Genomic DNA, 23790 nt, shown 5'->3' on the forward strand with positions numbered 1-23790 from the left:
GTCAATATCCTCTAACATGAGGTTGAGGCAATGAGCGGCACATGGAGTCCGAAATATTGTTGGGTGTCTCTCCATCAAAAGTTTTCCTACAACAATTTTAAATTAATTAGTAAAAATTTAGATGTGTCAAGAAACTTTTAAGTTTTAAAATTTAAAAACTAAAATAAAAAGTTTAGAAACTTAAAAGTTAAACTTTACCTGCAGCAACAAAATTAGCTGCATTATCAATCACCACCTCGACAACATTCTCTTCCCCACCTCCCTTAAGACCTCAATGGCCTCACATAAGTATATCACATTTTTGACACATAAGAAAGCATCTATAGACTTCAAAAACACAATGGATCTTGAAAATGGAAATAAAACAATAATTATCATTGACCAATCAATAAAACAAAATTTTAGTTATTCAATAATATATAAAATTTTAGAGTTTGAGAAGTAGAGGATGATGAATTACCTCTGCTAGAAACAAGAAAATTTAGGAGAGTCCTATTCATCCTATTTGTCCATCCATCTATAATAATGGTACAACCCCTTTGGCTCGAAATCTTTCTATGGTCCTCCAACCAAGTTTCATTTCCGCAAACCATTTCTAGTAAGAGGGGACCACTCAACTCATCTTCAGTGGGGGCATTAAACCCTGCACCACAGATGGAAACCACATCAATCATGTCTGCCAATTAGGAGTCATCTCACATTTATAAAAACAATTAAATTAGCATACCATATTTCAACATCAAGTTAAAATTATAAAATTTAATTTTCAAAGTTTAATTAAAAAATTAAAAGTAAAAGTTAAAACAATCAAATATAAACAAGCGACCTGGCTGCAATAAAGGGAATGTTGCAAAAAAACCAAAACTTGCAGATTGCTCTTCTTTCAGTTTCATGGATCTCCCTATTCCAACCCAAGTTCTCTTGTGAGGGCTGTGCACCAGGAGTGGAACGTGGTACAAAAAAATTGTCTAGCCTAGATTTTCTGACTCTAGGACAAAAGGTAATGCCAATACTACTATCAGGGTGCGCTAGTGCCATTGGCAGGAATAGATGAAGAAGCATGACCACTATCAGAAGCACTAGGGTAATAGGGAGGAAGGGAAGAACCTTTTCCAACACAACCTATTGAACCTAGGGGTGTAAAACTAGATACGGATGCAGTTCCAGATGAGGGTGGATGAGAAGTGCCAGTGGAACCAATCTGAGCTAACTCTGCTAATTGTTTTTTTCTTAATTCCGTTTCTTGTTCATATTTTCTAAGGCAACATAACAAGTATGTTTAGCCTCAATAGTTGCAACTTTACAAGGCTCAACATCATGTCCACGTATGCCAACAATATGATATTTCAATCTATTTATCCCCCCACTATTAATGGTCTTACAAAATAAGCATTTTGTTTGATTTCTATCTCTCCCTGGAAAGTCTATGGTGTACATCCAACACTCATATTTTCTATTACTATTAGAGAGCTTGGATTTTTTAGTTGGAGGAGCCATTATGAGTAAGGGAACAATGTTTTCAAAATGTCAAGGTTGCTGCAATAAGACATTTTAAACCAAAAATTACTATTTAAGCATTGCATTTTATGAAGAGTTAAAAGCAAACAAAAACCCATTAACATAGAGAAAAAATTCTTGCAAAAAACCCATAAGAATAGAGAAAAAAATCATCTAAATCCTAAAAATCAACTCATACGTCTTTCAAATGAGTTGATAAGTGTTGAGAAGAGCTCCTATGAACTCCTTGATGATCCAAATTGAAGTATATAGCTGCTCCAATGTCACGAATGCAAGCTTTTCTACTCTTCCTTTCAGCTGGTTGTAAAACAATGACACTCTATTTTTCTTTCTTCGTCTCTCTTTCTTTCCTTTTCTCACATTAGAGTGATATGAAAGCCCTTTTAGGCTTACAAGAAAATCAAACATTAAAACAAACTAAAAAAAAACAAATTTTTATTTTTTGAAATCCACAAATGCCTACTATGGCCAAGTCATTCTAGTTGTGAGCTGCGAGTTATGGCATGACCCACGATTTAGGTGAGTCAACCCACTTGACTTGCCGAGTTAGGATCACGGGTCAAAACGACCTTGCTAATGTAACTTGACTTGCCGACTCAGACGACTCGCGGGGAGTCTCGTTACTCTAGTTTAGACCACCTTGGTGGATGCCTAGTACCTCCTGCCAAATCCAAGGGGACCAAAATTTCCCTCTTAGATTGGATATCTAAGAAGAAGAAGATTACCATCTAGGTAGACCACCTTGGTGGATGCCTAATACTTGACACCAAGGCCAAGGGGGCCAAAGTTTGCTCTTGGGATTCAATTGGAACGAGGCATCAATATGGAAGCAAAAGAAGCCACCTGCTAAGTAGGCCACCTCGTGTGGGTGTCTAACACCTGCCACCAAGGCCAAGGGGGGCAAAGTTTTGGTCTTGGGCTTACCATGGGATAGGTTTGGAATACTTTATTATGAATCGTCATTTTTTTTTGAAACACACACACACACACACACACACATACGTGTATGTACTTATGTTCAATTTTGTGGTTGCAGGGTTTATAATCAAGGTATAATGACAAAGTAAACTTTGTAAATCATTTTCCTAATGTTGACTCATTGCAAATTATAGCGTTTTAATCAAGAATTTGTGTATTATGTGTATACATTGTGTATGCGTCATGTCTACAGGCATTCATATGTATACTTTGTGTTTGCTCTGTGTCTTCATGCATTCATGTGTCTACATCACGTCTTCATGTGTATACATTGCGTCTTCATGCATTCATGTGTATATATTGTGTATGCTTTGTGTCTTCATGCATCCATGTGTTTACTTCGTTTATGCTTTGCGTTTCTCGACATCCAAGTGCATATTTGTATTTTTATATGTTGACTCTATATGGAAAGTTTTATATAAAAAATTATCATTGCTTGAGGGCAAGCAATTTTGGGACGGGAGGATTGTCATTTTCCCCTCTTTGAACCTTAGTTATAACACTCTTGTCCTAAGAGAAAGGTTTAATAAACAATAAAGATAAATAAATGATATCAAATAATCCCAACATACATTATTATTGAATCCAAAATGTCATGCCCAAAATATCGGGGCAAAAACACACCAATTTTTTTTTTCATTAACTTAAATGCACTAAGTTGGTAAGGTTAAGTTCAGATAAAAGAAGGATACCCAGAAGGTGGATACATGATCTCCTAATGGTACTTTGAGATTACAATTCAGTTGAAACACATCATAAAGGAATAGGTTGCTCGTTTGTTAAATTAATCAAATGAATTAAACAACTAATTGTTTGAATCGTTGAAAATAAATAACACATTAACTAATTAACATCTTTCACTTAATTACATAAACTTTGTTTTAATAACAATTTAATTAAATCGATAATCTTCTTCCAAGGAAGAGGTACGTTTTAGAAAGATAGTAATACATTTAAAATTAAATAGATACTAAAACAAATAAAGAGATATTAGTACTATTATGTTTATTATTATGTTTATAACAGTTTGAACAAATAAATTACTAAAGGATTAAGACATTTAAAAATAACTATATACATTATACGATCTATCTTTTTTAAAACTTTAATTAAAATTTAAACTAACCTAAACATTAGCTTACTAACCCTTGACATAAGAGCCCCCTTTTGAAAAATTGATATCCTAACTATAGTTAAATTAAAACCGCTTTCCATTAAAATATATTACTCAAAGAATTCTAATATGCATGGCTTAACTCTTCATTCTAAGTATTAAGCATTAATACAATAACTCAACAAATTCATCCATTCACCGATCATTGAACTTGACCTACATATCTTCTAAATTAGTCATTCCTTAAGCAAGGAAGATACACACTATTTAAAAGCTATTAATATTTCCAAATTTAATGAAACCATCATTTACTAACATGTAAAATTATTTACTTGATTAAAATAACAACTAAAGCTATCAAAGAAGATAACGACAAAATTTCAATTTCCACTAACAATCCTAACTCAACATTTAACCTGTAATTAAAACTCAATAACATCTATCACCAAAAATTCTAACACAAACTCTTAACTAAATTTAACTTCCTAATTGAGCCGATTAAATTTAACACTAAAACATTCTACTAAAATATACTAATTTTAAATTAAAACATTAAAATTAAAATTAAATAATATCATAAAACTAAATGCTATCCTATACTAACACCAATATAAGCATTAAGTCAAAGCGTTAACTATATGAATTTAAATATACACAAGAAAAAGAATACTAAACTAAACATAACATAATACATTAATAAATTAAAGAAAAATATTAACTACACAAATTAATAAATAGATAATTCTATAAAAGAAAATATCCTAATAATAAAACTTTACTTAACTATAAAACTATCTATAATACACGTATTAACTAATATTTAAAACATTAAATACCTAGCCATAAACTAATAAAACTTTAAAACTTCATTTCAAAAACCCATGCAAATCTAAATTAACTAACATCTAAACAATACTCCACCTCAAGCTACCTACCCCTTAACCACCCTTCCTTTGGCACTGGCTACGGTGCAACTTATTTGCACCGCGCCGTTTGCATTTCCGTCAGTCTCCAACTCCTCTGACACTTCCATCCTCCGTCCTCCGTCCTCCTCCTGTTTTGTGCGGTAGAAGATTGGTACACGTACGGTGTCAAATTTACTATTTACTGCATATAGTCAACTAGCGCACTCTTCTTACCTCGAAGAAAATGACGTTGGCTCTAAACGGGAAATCCAAAATATATATCTTGCACTGTCAAAAGACTGAAAAAATATTGTGATAACTTTAAATAAGTGTCGTAACTAAATGGGAAGCATATTTAAAGTATTCGGACAGTTAAGAGTAGTAGTTAAAGTATCCGGAAAGCATATTTTTAATAGCTATTATAAAAAAATTATTTAAATTAAACACATATTAAAAAGTTAATAAATAAGTTATTAATAAGTATTATATAAGTGTGAATCAAGATTTGTTAGAATAGGTCAATAGAAATAATCAAATGATAAATCAGAATTTGCTAATATGAAATTAAAAGTATTGCTCATATGAAATAAAGAGTTTAAAATAGGATTGTAAAATCCAGTCCTAGTTGAATATAAAAAATAAAATAATGAATTAGAAAATAAATTAGAATTAGGAAAATCAAATCTTTAGAATTGTTGATTTCTGTAAAAGATAAGAACATTCTTATCTTAAAATTAAGTTTAACAAATGACAAATAATTAATCTAATATCTAAATGATTAACCTATAATTTTTCATAACATAAATAAGAACAAATAACTAATTTAGATGATTAATAGATAATTGTGGATCACTTTGATTATTTTTATAACTATAATTTAAAACTATAATCTCTCACACATGTTAGAAATACAACATGATTTGTTTGAACCAAAAACATATTGGCTTTCTTAAAATAGATCAAAATATCTATAATATTATATACATACATACATTATACCATATTAATATTTATAAACATAGGATTCTAATGCAACATTTTCTAGACCACCTTAAAAGCAATTAGGTTTCAACAACTGATACAAAAGTTATTTAAATTAGATACATATTATTAATAAGGTATATGAATAACTATTATTAAAAATTTATTTAAATTAAACACATATTAAGAAGTTAATAAACAGAATCATAATGATTTAATATTTATTAATAATAATCATCTATTACAATAGTTCATTATAAAAATAAAAATATTATTAACATACTATATAAATATTTTAAACCCATTAACAATTTATTAAAATACAATACTTTTCTTAAAATCTTAAATCAAAACTTTAAACTTATACTATATATATATATATATATATATATAACAATTGAGAATAGGGATTTTGGAAATAGAAATAGCACACAGTGTCGGATGAAACAGAAGGAGGATAGAGGATGAAAGTGTCAGAGGAGTTGGGAGATTGATGGAAATGACATGGTGAAAATAAGTTGCATCTTAGCCGGTGCCCTCTTCTACATTGCTGGCAAAGGAGAACACAGGATGTTGGGGACTTCCTTAAACTCATGATTATGTTAATGAAATGGAATGAAGATTTTTAATGATGTTTATGAAATCAGGTAATTTATAGGATCTAGATTTGAGAACAATATAATGATGATTAAAGAATTAGTTCAATTTATGTAGTTTATAGGATCTAGATTTTAGAACAAATAATGATCATTAAAGAATCAATTTACGAATCTTAGTAACAAATCAAGATCAGTTATTAATCTCTGTTGAAATCTTCTTTGATCAATTCCTAAAAAGTCTATGTAGTGGTCTTCGTTGGTTGGTAGCTCGTAGGCTTCGTGCTTTGCAGGGTTGCCTTGCAGGTTGAACCCTCCATCAACCAAAAAAAAAAAAAACTTCTTTGATCAAGTTTCTTTTGTTTTGACTATTGATCAAGTAATATGTCATTCTTATGATTCATTCATCATCCTTGAATAAAGTATTTGGACCTTCGACACAGAAACTTAACTCTCAGAATATTTGTGCATTTTCTTTGAATGTCTTCCAAAAGTAACAATTCATGATGTAATGTAATGTTTTCTAGTTCTGTCTTCCATGCCTAAGATTGTGTGAGATAGTTCTTATCTAGGCAAACAACATTTTTGCTTTCTATTTTATATCCACTTCTTTGTAGTCCTTTGGTTGATGTTCACACGTGGGATTGAAATACTTTATATTGTTCTCTTCTTCTCCCAAGTTGTTTTGACCCTAATATTACTTTGACCTTCTCTCTTACATAGGGGAAGCAATTCCTAATCTATATGTCAAAATTTGTCATTTTTTTTTGTGAACCTCCGTAGGTGAGTGAAGAGCTTAAAGCTAACCTTTTGGCTTTCTTGCATTTATGGAGCTCTCTGTATAACTCATATAGTGTGAGGTGGTCTAAAAGTGTCATTTTAAGATGTTCATCTAGAACCTGTTATGTTCACCCCCCAATAGCCACTTACCAAAAAAATTGTACTTTTTGTACAAATGGACCAATTAGAAACCAAGAAAGTTAAAAAATGATCAACTATTAGTGTGTGTGTGTGTGTGTGATTGGCTATTAGTACATGTGCTAGCATTTTTTGACCTTTTTATGAGGGGGGGGGGGGATAGGTAACGGTAAGATGTGGTGGCAATAAAAACACAGGCGACAACTAGCTTGTTTCCCCTACTTCTTATTTTCAACATTCACATTTAATCATTCATGCAAATCAATTCACCATCTAATCAACTACTTGATTTTTTTTTATCAATCTGGTCTTTCATCTATTTAGTTTTTTCTCTACTACAATTTTGGGCTAAGAGTGATCTTCCATTTTTCATGTTCTCTCCACAAAACCTAACAACCCAATCCTTGTGATGTCTCAATCAAGAAGGCTTCAATCTCTATTAAGGTGATCTTGTAAGGGATTGTGGTTTTAATTTTGAAGTTGTGTGTGATAATGTATCATCATAATATTTCTATTTGTCTCCATCTTGATATTGACAATGATAAAGATCTCACTTTTAATAAGGACCTTAACATGAAGGTTGTCTCTTTGCTCCTAACATAGTTGCATTAAGTTTATAAAGGTAGGTAGGAAAAGAGTGTCAATAATGTCAATAATCTTATACCTTTTAGTTTATTTTTTAAAATGTGAGGTTGCAATTTATATTGAAAATTGTATTATGTGAAGCACAAAAATATTGAGGAAATAATAAAAACAGTTGCAAAAAATGTAATTACGAAAGTATAATATTACAAAAGAGTTAAAGTAATAAATTCATTAATACACGAAGACTCATCATCATCAAGTTTGGATTTCAAATCATCATTTACAAGAATAAGACTATCTCGAACTAGCTCTGAACGAGTCATTTGTTCAATACATTAAGTATCCACATTATTCACTAATTATATTTGAGCTTTGAAATATACTTTAACTATGTTATGATATTTTTCCCATTTACTTCATAATATATGTAATTATCAATATTTATCTTGTAACAATAATAAGACATTATATGTAAAAAACATTATAAATATTTAAAGAAAAACCTATATGTTTTCATTAATGATCCTTCCTTTTATAATGAAATGTTCTTCCATGTGAATGTAATGATAGTTAGATAATCATTAGAGAAAATATTTATTTAGTGTAAGTATATTGTCAAAATTAAGCATTCAATATGTTACACAAGCTTATCTTATGACATATGTTAGAAAATGAATATTGTAGGATTAATTGTTGTAACTTTTTGCATATTAAATTTATTTTTTATATTTTTTCAATATAGGTGAAAAGTTTAATCTTGTACTTGTTAAAGAGATGCAAAATATTGAATTTTATTATAAACTATTGTTAATTTATTTATAAATCAATTTGTACCTTACCCTTATTTGCCTTTCTAAAATATGGATTAGTAGCCACCTAAATAAATGTTAGATGTTACCTAGGATTCACCTGATCAAATTAATAGCCACCCAAAACATCTAGAACATATTCCCCATTATTTTAAATTTTGTTCTCTCCTCTCTTTTTCTATTTTACCTCCAAAAGTCATCAATAGTTTTTTTTCCTTTATAACTAGAATTCTTGTACTTCCTTGTTTGATGTGAAAATATTGGATGGATTTGTCACTTCCATACACCAATCTAAGACTAGAATCATTGCAAATTTCTTATTGTGGGTCAAATTTAAGAAAAAGAAAAAGTTTAGATTTTTTAGTTTCTTGAATTGAAACCTTCAAACATTCATAACTTCCAAACATTTAAAAACATTTCTCATTGTAAATGCCATAATATTAAAAACTACAAACAAATATTTTCTAAAAATAATTATATGAACAACATTGACATCATTTAATAAAAAATACTTACTTCTAATTCAAAATTTACACTAAGCAAATATAATTTTAAAAAATCACAAAATTCAAATTATCCATACTTATGCACCAAAAAGAAAACATCCCAACCAAATAATCAACTTAACATTTCCCAATCAAAGACATACCAATGCACTTAAAAGACAACATCCCAACCAAATAATCAACTTAACATCTCCCAATCACGGACCTACCTTTTACAAAAGAACATATGAAAGAGCAATTTTATCGCATGAACTTAATGATGTTCACTATAAACAACAATATCAATGTCTCAAAATTATTAGATAATTATTTATGAGACGAGATTAACCATCAATATTGAAGCCCAATTTGTAATTTAAGAAAACAAAGAGGATTCCCATTTAACGTGTGGTAGGTACCTAAGAGAAAACTTCCTTTCGCTTTCAACACATCTAAACAATAAGACCTTCCCTTTCTCCAGTGCTAAAATTTAAACTGGTACTCTTTAACCGCCCGGATACTTTAAATATGCTTCCCATTTAGTCACCACAATATTTTTTCAGTCTTTTGATGGTGCAAGATATAGGTTTTGGATTTCCTGTTTAGAGCCGACGTCATTTTCTTCGAGGTAAGAAGAGGAAGAGTACGCGAGTGGACCATACACAGTAAATAATGAATTTGACACCGTACGTGTACCAAAATTCTACGGCACGAAACGGGAGGAGGACGGAGGACGGAGGTGTCAGAGGAGTTCGAGACTGACGGAAATGCAAACGGCACGGTGCAAATAAGTTGCACCGTAGCCGGTGCCAGTTTTAAGGGGGACACACTGACAAGTGGGGCACATGATCCCAAGAAAATCTATTGGCAGAAAATGCATGGGGTGGAGGGAAATAAGGTTTGAGTACAGAGGTTAAATCATGAAAAGTGCAAGTTCTGATTTTGCATTTAAGACATTGACTTTAACCCCCTTTTTTTTAAAAACAAAACTCCATGTTCATTATTCTTTCAACTCACGCCTAGAACAAGCATGGTGAAGTTATGTCCAAAAGTAAAGTTAGTAGGATATTTTTTTTGTTGTAATTTTCTCTATGTTTTAATTTAATTTATTTATTTTTTCATTGATTTAGTAGATATAAACAAGGGTTTTTAGGAGCATCTTAGGGAGAATATTCTTTGTGCTTTTTAGGGATTATTTTGTCTTCCCATACAAAAGACAGCATCCTGTAGGTGAATTTTTTTTTTGAAAGTTCTGAAGAGCCAAAGTTACATGATTTTAATTTTCAACATACTAGGAATAATATTTGAATCCAAGTTCAAGACAATTTTAAGGACAACTTGAAAGGTGAGAAGTATGTGTCTCAATTCATATACAAAACTAATGATTTTGATTTAATTTGCACTATTTATCTTATTGGACATTCACACAAAATATACTTAAGATCGATCGTTCCATCCTTTCTCCATTCTACCTAATTAATATTAATCTTATGAATACGATTTCAAACATAAGAATGCTCAGGGAAGAGTGGACATCATTTTATCCATTTTTCGATACACACATGCATAACTAAAATATTGTAAGATTCAATGCAAGAATCGTTGCTCAATCTTTTCTCTTCTATTAATCAACCTGGTTCAAGGCTCTGTCGGGAAAGAACCAGTAAGAAAACTCGACATCCTTGCCACTTCAACAAGAGTTTAAAATACATTTTTACATGATATTACAATACAATTTGAATTCTCTTCTAGGTCCTTCACAAGGGATCCTTTCCAATATCTTCAATGCATCAAGGGAATCATGGAGAAGATGAGAACTGACCCGGAGGTAAAACAAACATAATATGAAGAACAAAACATACATGCATTCCCATCCCGGTTTGTACAATAGGTTCAACATAGAACCAGACTAGGGAGAAGGTGGATTTTCCGATAGGAGATGTCGACCACAATACCATAACATAGCCCTTTCGAGGCTAAAATCTCAAGAACTTTCGTTCTTTCACAAATGCCCTTTCAAGGCCAATAATACAAGGATTTTCATTCTTTCACTTCTTCAAATTTCACAATTTCAAAACATGGTATGTGATGACAAGTAGGGGCCCATAACACCCTACCCTCTTTCCCTCTTCTCGTCATGAGAAGAGACTCTACACTATCAGGGTCTAATTAAAGCCCTTCCCCCATACATGGCTACTTCTTCCCTATCCAAAAGTGAGTAATGCCAAAACAACTCACAACATCCCTTCGAAATTCAAGAAAAACATGAAGGAAAACCATTCACAAAAACATGAGTCAAACCCTCCCAAGCATACCCAACGTACATACAAGCATTGCAATGAAAATCACAATAACATAAGCATGAACCAAGCATGAACAACATGAGCAACATGAACAACATGAACAAAGGAGATGAAGAACTCCTACCTTCACAATAAGGTTATGGTAAAATGAACCAGTTTGAGATGAGCTTTCCTTCCTTCCTTCAATCTTGAAAACTTCTCTCTAAAACTAGAGATTGGGTAACCACTAAAACTTCTCAAAGATGCCTCTAAATACCATCCTAACTCAACTAGACATTAGGTAAACCTCCAGGTGGAGTCAAGGTTACCAACACAAGAAGGAAGCAATCAATTTTCGCACTCAAGCAAAATTGGACTTTTTGAGTGACCATAAAAGTCAACCAAAGAGGCTAGGGGAGTGGAAAATACTCCCAACCCATACCCTTACCTCTAGGTTACTTAGATTTAATGTTTTTAGGCCTTAAAGACTTAATAGGGACCTAACAAAAGCTAGGAGAATTTTAGGCCTTACTAACAACCTTCAAAATAAGCAGAATACTCACTAATCCTAATTAGGGTAATTAACTTCGATTACTCACTGATTAGCAAAAAGGTCACTAACTTAGTCTGACTTAGATCTTTAGGTTACTGGTTAATCCTAACTATCATTTTGGAAATGCATATACAATTCACGAGTGTCAAGCGACACTATAAAAACACTGATACGAAACATTAACATTTAAAGATTACAGAATGATACATTCATTCAATCCATGACACAAATAAAATACGAACAACAGGGTTTGTATCTTTCATCAGATTCAACCCTGGTTTCCACAATTGGTACATAGGGTTCAGTTTCGTCTCTCCGTTAGATCTCTCGGTTAAAATATCCTGCACATTGATTGCACACATCAGTAGCTCAAGAAAATCACATACATGTATTCAAAACTCATTTGTATAGTTACATAAATCAAAGAATAAATCCTTCATATAATTAGCTATTTAATTCATTTCTCCTCACATTTAATCATTAGTATCACATACTCAATATAACATAACTTATTCATTAGTTCAGATTAAAATACTAGAATAATCATCATTAGGCATGCATATACCTAACATCATAAACATCACCAATTAAGGAATGCTGAACTATTTGAAAGCATAAAACTTAATTATCAAGGTACCAAAATCAACACCTTTATCATTAGGTGAAAAAAGCCTCACATCATCATTAGTAAAATTTTAATATTTAACAGCCGAGGTAATGTTGTAGTTCTTGAATCACTGAGCATTAAAACATGGATGTATTAACTAATCCCAGTTTCATTAGGACATTCACAACATGCACATTACTTCATATTCATTTTAATCTCCTATCACGGTCTTAATAGAGAATTCATATTTGATAATTACATATGAGGAGGGTCCTTACACAAAATAAATCATGATAATATATTTATTTACTAATGTAATAGTATTAATGATAATAAAATTAAAGTATTAACACTACTAATAATAATATCAAACAAATAAATAATGAAAAAGTTCTAATATTATCTACACTATTACACTATTAATGGCATAAAAGTAAAATAAGTAAAATTATTAATGAATGGACCAAAAAGAGATTCATAAAATAAAATATATAAAAAATATGAAAATATAAAATAAATAATATAAATCTAATATACTCAAATATTATATAATATAATACATATGTAAAGATAATATTTATATGAGATATATATTAATATGTATTATTATACCTTAACTATAATGACTCGATTAATTAATATGCGAGGAACCCAAGCATTGGATAACAACATTTATAAAAATGAGAAGAAAGGAAGATGAGATGTAAATAACTATTTTGAAAATAAGGAATGATAAAACCTAAAATATGAAATTATCTGATTGTGGACATTACATATCTATTTTAAGTGCACCTGATTGTTCTTCTAAACAAGCTGCCACCTGTGGCAGACAAGCACTATGCTGTTCTGGTAATTTTCCCTTTATTTAATGTTTCTCTCAGGTGTGTAGCTCTTGTAAATTAAGGGACTCTTGTGCAAGTGCTTACTTATCTCCAACTCGGGAGGACTTTGAGGCTCGCACGATGGATGTCATGCGGGTTTTAACAATTTATGGGTTGGATCCTCTAATTAATTCAGCTGAAAACAAGCTACATAAGAAAAAAGCAGTGAAGACAGCTATTTGCAGGTTGCTGAAAGAGATTTTCAAATTGAGTGCAATACCACTTGATCCAAACTTTCCGAAGCCCATTTTTAAAAGGCCTCCTCCAAAGGTTAAGGAGCCCCAACCTCCACCAAGAAAAAGAGTGGGCCGTGATGATGTTGAAATGAAGAAAGGGGATTGGCTTTGTCTAAAGTAAGCATCATTCTATGTTATTTGATTCATCATACATTGCAACAGTATTCTGACAAAGCATCTTTCTATGTTATATGATTCATCATGTATTGCAACAGTATTCTGACCTCAATATTGAAGAATTTATGGAGCTAATTTTATCTTGCTTGGTTATCATGACTGGATTTTAGGTGTGATTTCTTGAACTTTGCAAAGAATAATGTTTGCCTGCAATGTGAGGCGGAGCGTCCCAAAAGGCTATTAAATATTGGGGAATGGGAATGCCCAGGGTAAGTTTCTAAGATGCATGACTAACTTTGTACTATGATGTTTTATTTGGATTCAACTTCATAATTTGAGTTGGCTTATTGAGCCATAATTTTTGAGTCAACTTGTGATGAAAGTAATAGTTAAGTTTTGAAGTTCTGGGGACTGGAAACTGTTCTTTATATTTACTACTCTGCATTTTTGTTGATCACCTCTGAGGATAACAGCATAAGTTGATTTTGCATTATGAATTAATGTCAAACTTGTGAAATGCATGTATGATATTGCAGGTGCAACTTTCTGAATTACAGAAGAAACATGACTTGTTATAATTGTGACCGAAAGCGCCCTGAGGATGAGTACACCAAAAATGTTGGAAAAGTTAGAGATGATAACAATTTTCAGGAATCTAGATTTCCAAATGCGAGGTTGGAACGGACTTTTAATATGACCAACTCTATGAAGGCTTGGAATGATGACTTTGATGATGATGAGTCGGATGGAGCAGAAGTTGCTGCCTTTGAATATGGAGATAGTTCTAAAAGCAAGGAGGGCCCTCTTATGAATGTGAATAGTGAGAGTAGAAGGGATAGACGCTCTGATGATGACTCTTTTGACTTTGATAATGGACCTATACAGGGGAGAGAAAGAGTGAAGGGACAGAAAAATATTGAAGGTTGGAAAACAGAGAAGCATGTTAGTGATTGGAAAATGGATATGAGATTGGTGTCACCCAACGAGAGGGTTGAGGCCTTCAATGACTTTGGCGACTTTGACAAAGATGATGACAAAGATGCCGATGGCTCTAGCCCGAACAGAGTACAGAGTAGGTCATATGCTAGAGAAAACACATTGTCTCCTTATTCTGGAAGAAATGAGGGGGACTATGATTCTGATGAACATTTGAAAGATAATAAAAGGAAGGACTCTCTGAGTTTTAGGAGACCATTACAAAGAGTAAGTACCAAAGAGACCTATGACAGTTCTGTTGAAGAAGATGATGACTTTTCTGAATCGGAATCTGATGAAGAGCCAATGAAATGGAAGAAGAGCAACAAAGGAAGATCTATGGGGAGTAGAGGAGCATGGAACAAAACAGGAAAGAGAGATTCTTTTGGAGCAGATTCTTATGATTCTGATGATGAAGATCCATATATGTCAATGAAAAGTCGAAACAGAGATGAGGTTACAAAGTTAGCTGGGAGGGGTGTATCTGCTAATTCTAGGGGAAGAAAAGGATTCAGAGATGACTTTGAGCATGACGGTGGTGCAAAAAAGAGTTTCGGGAATGTTAATGGACATAATAGAGCAGAAAGAAGTTGGAATGAAAGAGATCAGGACAATTCTTCCAGAGAGAGACAGCAGATTTCTAATCTGGGTGAGACACGGTTTGGTCCTAGAGCAGGTGGATTTAACAGTGATTCTGGCTATGTGGATGAACGTCGTAATCAAAGAAACTATGGGATGAATGATAGTTATACAGGGTCAAGGGGAAAGCAGAATAGTCGTGGTAGAAATAGACACGAGTTTTCTAAAGAAAGTCCAAGATCTGGTAGGGAAGCATCACATAGGTCTAGAGGAGGAAGGAAGCAAAATAACTATGACTTTGATGAACCTGACAAGGAAAGGTATGATGGGAGGACTAATGAATCTCAAAGGAATGGGAAAAGTGGGATGAGTAAACGGAAAATAAGGGGTAAATTTTAAGTGAGCATTTTTAGCTTTTTAAAAATTATTCTGTTTTGATCTAGGCATATCTATTGTTATTAATTGAAGAGGATCGTCATGAATCCTTTTGTTTGTACCATATCTCAATTCAAGAAAAAGGCCCAGAATTTTTTACCTCCATTGAAGAGTTCCATTGCAGATCTTAAATAGCCTCGAGGGAAAGAGCTTTGAATTCTATACTAGCTTTGATGATACCTAGTCCTATTTACATGTTATTTTAAAAGTAATTCCAAAATTTGGAAGCCCTATAATATGAAGTATCAATTCCTTAGCTAATTTTATTTTAAAATAATATCAATATATATAGGCCCGGTGTATGATGAAATCTACATTTTCAATGTTTTTGTGCTCGAGATTCCAATGAGCTTGATGGATCTAAAGCCTCAAACTGGGTTATCTTTATATATTTAACGACCTGCATTGTTTATATAGTGCTAAAGGTAGAATTCCGCGCCCTTGTATAATTGTATATTAAAATGTTGAAACATTTTTGATTTGATGAATGTGATTGAGCTGCATGAATCGTATGCAAGAAATTCTCCACACATTAAACTTGTTTGGCTAAGTAATTGTAAAACAATTCCAACATGTCATCATTAAACTTACAAGCACAAAATTCCACGAGTAGCACCTGATAACAAATTAAAATAGGCATGAACTTCTTGATATTGTCAAGGAATGAAAAACAAAATAAAATGAAATATAGTTGTGAAGGATCTTGCAAAAGAAGGGCTTTATAGTTGCAAACACTATGCAACAAATGTTCATTTATATGGGGTTGTGAAGTAGCAGTAGCCATTATAAACATGAGATGGACATTGTAATAATAATCATTAAATAATGTCAATACCATAATAAGCTCCATTTAACATTGGTTTCTGAACAGTGCAATGAATCAGAGGAGAAAAAGTAATATCTGAAAGATATAATTACGTAAATCACAATATAATTTTGTAATTGTCATGCAGATCGTCGTGCAAGAATCAAAAGATTAGATAATCAAGGTGCAACCATAAAAGCATATGTTATAATAGAAAATAATGTATTCCACAATGTTGAAGGTAAAGATCTAAGTTTTAATAATGTTGATGTTAGAGAAAAACATCTTAGCATAAATATCATGATCATGTATGAATGCTTAATATAAGAATGTGCAATATGTATATAGAAGAATCATCAAAGAGACAAGTTAACATGTAAGGGACATGGTAAGTGGGGAGACATCATATATTATGGCACAAACATCACATGAAAGACATCCAAGTAAAATACGTATCAAAGATGAAATGAATAAAAAGGATAACATATTAATGAAAAAGTTTGAACAATGACATAGAATGATGAAAAATATGATAAATAACAAAAACAAACATGTCTTAATTTAAAAAAGCTATAGCAAAAACTGATAAAAGATAAGAGAAGATAAGAGAAGTTCTAATGAAAGATGAACATAGAAAACATAACTAAGTAAAAAGTCAAAGTCAAATACAAGCAACTATTTTTTAGTTAACTTGATGATAGTGGTTGCTAACCATGTTTTCCATTTGTACCTTCCAAATCTATAAAGGAAAAAACCACAACATATACTAGCAATTAAATAAACAATTATATTATAATAATCATTGCATCAATATGAATCTCTAAAGAAAAACAATTATAAAAGTGGTATGAATAACATAATATGTATCTATAATTATATAAAGATGCACCACTATGCATCATCCACATTCTAACTTGAAAACAATTCAAACATAAAAGGAAAATAGAAATTAAGCAAAAGGAAAATAGAAAGTAAGCAAATGGCATAAAAATTGATGCTTAAAGTGTCAACCAATTATGTAGGAAGTCTTTCTCAAAGAGATCATCTTAGTCATGAAACGTAATGTCCTCATGTTTGGTCGTCATATCCTTTACTATACCTCACATCAATATTAAAGTAGCGCTCTTACTATATATGTGAAAATAGGTTCAATTTCTATTTGGTTTTTTTTAGCCATTTTACTTTTTTCTTTCAAGATGGTTCTACATGTAGATTTTGAACTTGCTTAGCATTTTTCTTCCCTCATACCAAATTTTGAGAATTATTTAAATATGAATTTTACATCTATCATTTATAATTGTTTTTCCTTTCCACTTTCCTTGGTATGTGTAATTGGTCTCTTATATGAACCATTTGAAAGTCCATATATTGAAAAAATCCTCAATGCCTAGGTACTATAGATATAACATGATGTTTATGGTGCTTTAGGCTCTATATCTTCTATAATTATGAAGGAAAGTTGATAAATTTTGAAAATAATTTTGTAACTATAATGTACCATTTTAACATCTTTAAGAGAAAAAAATACGTAAACAAATATTTAAAAAATGATTATATCAAAGAATAGACAAACATAACATCATGGTGACACCAAATGTACCCTAGAAAACCCCCTCACAAGGAAAAAACCTAACCCCTAAAAGCACTCATACACACAATACATTATGTTATTAGCAAAGACTACACTACAGTTGTGGAGTCTTTGCAATTTTTTTGAAACATCAAGCTCTCTATTATGTTCCATATGACTTAAAAAAATGAAAATAATGTAAACACACATCCTAATCCATGCTTCTTGCCTCACATATACAATTTCAAGAGATGCAACCCAACCTTGGCTAGTGAGTAATAAACTGACACAAGCCATTCTCAACTACTACTCATGTGCTTGACGTTATAGAAACAAGCTTTTACGAGACTACCATGTGGAACCTTGTTTCCTAAACCGTAATCTTAAAAGACCATGACCCCCACATTAAGCTTTTGGTATTAACTTTTCTTTATGTTATTTTTTTTTTCCTAATGCACCACTCATGTTAAATATCTATCCCAATCGTACATACAACATACAAAGTGTTTGAAAAAATGCCTAACCTATGAGATGCACACATTTTTAGATTCCTAAATGAATCATATATTATAAGAAGTTTGATATGTGAAAAAAAGATAAGCTACTTTGTGGTAGCAAATTCTTATACTTTTGAATAAAGTAAAATCTATTGTTCGTAAGAGTAAGAGACTTATTATATAGAATCAAGGGACATGATCTAAACTAACATTTAAAGTATTGTTTAAATAACAAATATAAAGATAATATTATACTGCAAAAAAATGTTTACAACTGAAACTTAATTTCAAAAAAAAAATGAGACATTACAACAAGAGAGCTTAGCACTAGAGATAAAAGTTCACTCCCCAAGATGCACTCTCTTAGTGTCATAGTCCTTTACAAACCTCCTCAAAACATTCAAGAATATTCACTTTATGATAAAGCTACTTTGACCCACAAATACAATGATAAAGATAATTATTGATGTTATTTAGGGGTTTGCCTCAATCAAATCTTAGTATTTATTATTTCACCTCGATGAAAAAATAAGAAGAAAATGCTAAATGAAATCTTTTGAATCATAGCTAGAATAAGGATTAAAAATAAATAGTAAAAAAATTCCATAATGGTGTTAACTATAGTCTATAGGGAGAATCATTGCATCCAAATGAATTTGATAAGAAATATAACTATATATTTTCTCATGTCAAAGATATTATTTTGCAATAAATAAAGAATGACAATATAACATGAAAAGAGAATGCTACCAAGGGTCAAGGCTTCTCTTAATGCTTGTGAATAATATAGAAGTGAGAGCTCTCATATTAAACTATGCAACTACTTGAAAATAAGAGTTGAACAATAGTGAAGCACTTGACAAGATATTACGGTAATGACTATCGACATAGTGAGAGAGTTTTTCTAGAATAGTGAACTGCAAAACTATCTTCAAAAACTTGTCAAAGTCTCCACAAAGTAATTATCAAGTTTTGTTTCTTAAAGAACTACTTTTTGGTTTGGGTATTATGCCACACATCATAAACAATCCATGTAGAAAGTATTTTTTTGAATTAAAAAAAATTGGTGATTGCTAACACATTGTGTGGACATTTGTATGTTGCACTCTAGTCTAAGTTTTTTTCATAACAACCTAAGCATCCAAGTTGGTAACATCATGTTCTCTTTACACTCGTAAAACATTTAACAAGGAAATAGTAAAAATATTATAAACTAAGGTGGTGTAGTGAGCTAACTACACTAAAAGATAATCTATACTTATATATATATATATATATATTGTGTGTGTGTAGTTACAAAGAACTACATACATCATGTATATACAAAGAATGACCCCCCCATAGAAAGGAGATAATGAGACATGATATCACCCCCATAATGAAGAAGCTCCAATGTAGATGAAGAGTACCTGCAAACAAAAGATAATCCAATGTCTACAAGAAACATGTCTCCCCTTCGGAAGAGATAAATACATCAAATGATGAAGAAGTCATTCCATCTAAAAAGTAAGGAGGAAGAAGGTCTCCATGTATGCATCTCTAAAGATTGAATAGGTGTCTCCAAGCCCAAAGATTCCATTACACCATCAAGCTGGCCTATGAGATGTGACAAACCAAGAGAACATGAAGAGTTGGGTAATCTAATCTCTAAAGAAGGTGAACAAGTATCTCCAAGAGAAAACCCCTCAGATGTATTAACCAAATCTGCATTATGAGACTCATTTGAAAGAGCATCTAAGAATTTGTCTCACTTTGCAAGATCTGAAGCACAAAGATCCTCTTGCTGAATAATAGAACTCATGTCTAAAGAAGTAGGAGGTAGAAGAGTAGGAAGTTCAACACTTGTCTCAAGAACAAAATGATTCAAGCGTCCAATGTTCTCCTCACATGAATAATTGACCCTTGATAAAGGGTTAGGTATATCATGAATATCATCATCATTATCAACAAAATGCGCAAAAAAATACAAGCATGATGCATGATCAACAAATCCCATAGCTATGACATCTCTAGTCTCCATGTCCCTAATGTAGACACAATTAGGAGTAAACTCAACAATTTTACATTGTGCCCCATGAGTAATTTGATAAATGGAAAGGATATTAGTGGTAAAGGATGGTACACAAAGAACATCATTACATGTCCTCTCTCCCATAGGAATAGAACCTTTCCCACAAACCTTCATATATATATATATATATATATTATTACTCATCAATATAGGTGGAGAAGTACAATGCTCAATATGAGAAAATATATCCTTAGAAGATGTCATATGATGTGATGCACCTAAATCAAGAAGCCATTTACGTTACTCAGGATGTGTGGAAGCAATGAGTGATTGTCCTTTACCTTTGGATGATGATTTAGATGTAGAACCTACTTGATGTGTAGAAGGAGTAGACACTGATGAGGGAAATTGGATGTTGTTCTTTTGAAGAATGTGAGTGGGCTCATCAATCTTCTTATGGAAACATTTATGCTCATCATGTCCTAGATTTTTACAATAAGCACATTTATCTCTCTTTCTTCTAGATGATTCCTCTCTTGAAGATGCCTTGGATTCAATATTATGTTTTGAAGGAGAGTGATCACCTTTGTCACGTTGCATAGGATCCTTGTGTTGCTTCTTGTCTTTGGAATCTTTTGGAGGGGAGTCATTTGCAACCAATGCTTGATGCTTTGAAGGCTTCAATTGACCCATGTGAGAGAAGGTATTTTTTATGCACTACCAAGAGCATCCATAGTAGCATAGAATGTGGAAACAAAGATTGAATATTCAAGACCTAGCTTGGAAATAATAGATAATATCAATTGCTCATTATCTTTAGTAACACCATATTAGAAAGATCCAATCTAATGGAATTGAAACTAGAGAAAAAGTCTTGAATATTATGAAAATCACATCGACTTAGAACTATAAGCTCATCCTCCAATTTGAATTTTCTCATTCTGTTAGGTTTACCAAAAGTTCCCTCCAATTTCGTTGAAGCATTATGAAGATGTGTGCAGGATACAATATGATATAGAAAATCATGAGAGATGGTAGATCTAAGAGAGCCAAGTGCTTTATCTCTTCGATTAAACTATTTTCTCCTTTTTGCAACACGTGTAGCTGGTTCTATATCCCATCCAAGAATCATTCTAAGAAATCCAATACTCATCAACTGATTGTTTCCATTCACGATAGTTATTGGGAGTGAGCAATGAAACTTTTGAAAAATCCATAATGAAATCAAATCTGGCTGAAATCAACTGATAACTCCTTCAAATTACTGATTCAATTAAGAAAATTGAAATCCAAGTATTCACCAAGCGCTAAAATAGCCAAAAAAGACCTATTTTTGAAAGTGATATGTCCACTCCAAATCATTGAAATCTGATTACAGATTTGGAAATTCGAGGAAAAAAAATGCACTTTCAAAAAAAAATTATACATGAAAATTTTACCAGATGTGCCCAAACAAAGCCTCATAAGTTGCAAAAAAATGGAATTTGAGATTTTAAAAAAAAGTCAGAATCAGAGATCAAAAATAACTTGCAGCATTGTGTAGATCATGAAATTCTACCCCAAAACAAAAAAAATATTCTTATAAAAAGAAATCTGAATGAGGGAGATATTGTTGTTTGAAAATCACCTTTGAAATTATTTTATCTGAATTGCCGTCGTCGTACCTCCAAAAATCAAATGGCTGTAGATTTAGCCTCAAATGTCTGATTTGGATGAAACAAAATTCGATTTATGGGTATTTGGACCTCTTCTATATGATGCCAACCTTTGATTTGCACCAACAAGCTCCAATTTTCATATGCAATAGAAGGCCACAAAATAAGAATCCTGAAATCTCCTCCAAATTATGATGTCCAAATTGCCAAATGTTGCTCCAATAATGAGTCAAGTGAAGAATGTCTTCACAACATGAGAGCTCTGATACCATGTTAGAGTTTTAGGTGACTCTACAACATGTCCTGGCTCAAATGAAAGACCAAGATAACTTCACAAGAGATTGGCAAGACAATTGCATGAAGATGAAAGAATGATTTTATTGAAATGGACTTCCTTGACATCCAATGGATTGATTTAAAATGTACATAATATACCTCCTTATGTAGGAAAGGCAATAAGAGGCAACGATAAGGAGAAGATAAGATATCACCTACACAAGGTGGAATCAAATTTCTACCAAAGGTGGATCACACTCCATTATACAATGAAGTATGTGTGATGATGAGGATGATAATGTGATATGTGCACTAAAGGTGGATTAAGATAACAACTATGACCACCTAGAGTGGAATTCTCCTACACCATATGCTTAATTGAGGTGCAAACTCCTAAGTGTCTCAACGAAAAACTACTATGCAATGCATTATCCTAAGTAAGCTTAAGTATGTGTAATTAGTGAATATTTAATTACACAAATACCCCCCCAGGTACAACTTAGGGGAATGCATTTAAAATCACAATGTGGGTCCCATCTACTAGGCCATTTAAGGTACCCATGTATAATATGCAATGTTGTACATGAAATGCAATCTCTCATAAAGTGCAGAAAGAGAGAAAACCTTATGGGAAAAACCCTCTAAAAAGAGAGACAAAAAACAAGATTCATGGATGGATGGAGTACTCAAGACCCCCCAAGAACTACATACATCATGTATATACAAAGAATGATCCCCCCATAGGAAGGAGATAAGGAGACGTGGTATCTCCCTCATAATGAAGAAGCTCCAATGTAGATGAAGAGTACCTGCAAACAAAATATAATCCAATGCCTACAAGAAACATGTCTCCCCTTCGGAAGAGATAAATACATCAAATGATGAATAATCCACTCCATGTAAAAAGTGAGGAAGGAGGAAGAAGGTCTCCATGTATGCATCTATAAAGACTTAATATGTGTCTCCAAGCTCAAAGATTCCATCACACCATCAAGTTGGCCTATGAGATGTGACAAACCAAGAGAACATGAAGAGTTGGGTAATCTAATCTCTAAAGAAGGTGAAGAAGTATCTCCAAGAGAAAACCCCTCAGATGTATTAACCAAATCTGCATTATGAGACTCATTTGGAAGAGCATCCAAGAATTTGTCCCACATTGCAAAATCTGAAGCACAAAGATCATCGTACTGAATAGTAGAACTCATGTCCGAAGAAGCAGGAGGCAGAGGAGTAGGAAGTTCAACACTTGTCTCAAGAGCAAAATGATTCAAGTGTCCAATATTCTCCTCACATGAATAATCCACCCTTGATAAAGGGTTAGGTATATCATGAATATCATCATCATTATCAACAAAATGTACAAAAGAATACAAGTATGATGTATGATCAACAACTCCCACAGCTATGACATCTCTAGTCTCC

The 23790-nt window shown here is 32.3% G+C and overlaps 1 protein-coding gene across 1 annotated transcript in view; it reads left to right on the forward strand.

Moving 5' to 3' along the window:
- The window catches only part of LOC149561612 (zinc finger (Ran-binding) family protein), an 82425-nt gene extending 66610 nt beyond the window's left edge, over window positions 1-15815 (forward strand). Inside the window, exons 3-5 of the mRNA XM_089825206.1 lie at window positions 13213-13565; window positions 13736-13834; window positions 14102-15815. Of these exons, the coding sequence (XP_089681332.1) occupies window positions 13213-13565; window positions 13736-13834; window positions 14102-15518 (1869 nt within the window). The 3' untranslated portion in view covers window positions 15519-15815. The remainder of the gene's footprint in view (window positions 1-13212; window positions 13566-13735; window positions 13835-14101) is intronic.
- Window positions 15816-23790: the final 7975 nt, after the last annotated feature.

This window comes from Cupressus sempervirens, chromosome 4 (genome assembly GCF_028749045.1).
Source record: "Cupressus sempervirens isolate cs-2001-9-10 chromosome 4, ASM2874904v1, whole genome shotgun sequence".
NCBI classification, from domain to species: domain Eukaryota; kingdom Viridiplantae; phylum Streptophyta; class Pinopsida; order Cupressales; family Cupressaceae; genus Cupressus; species Cupressus sempervirens.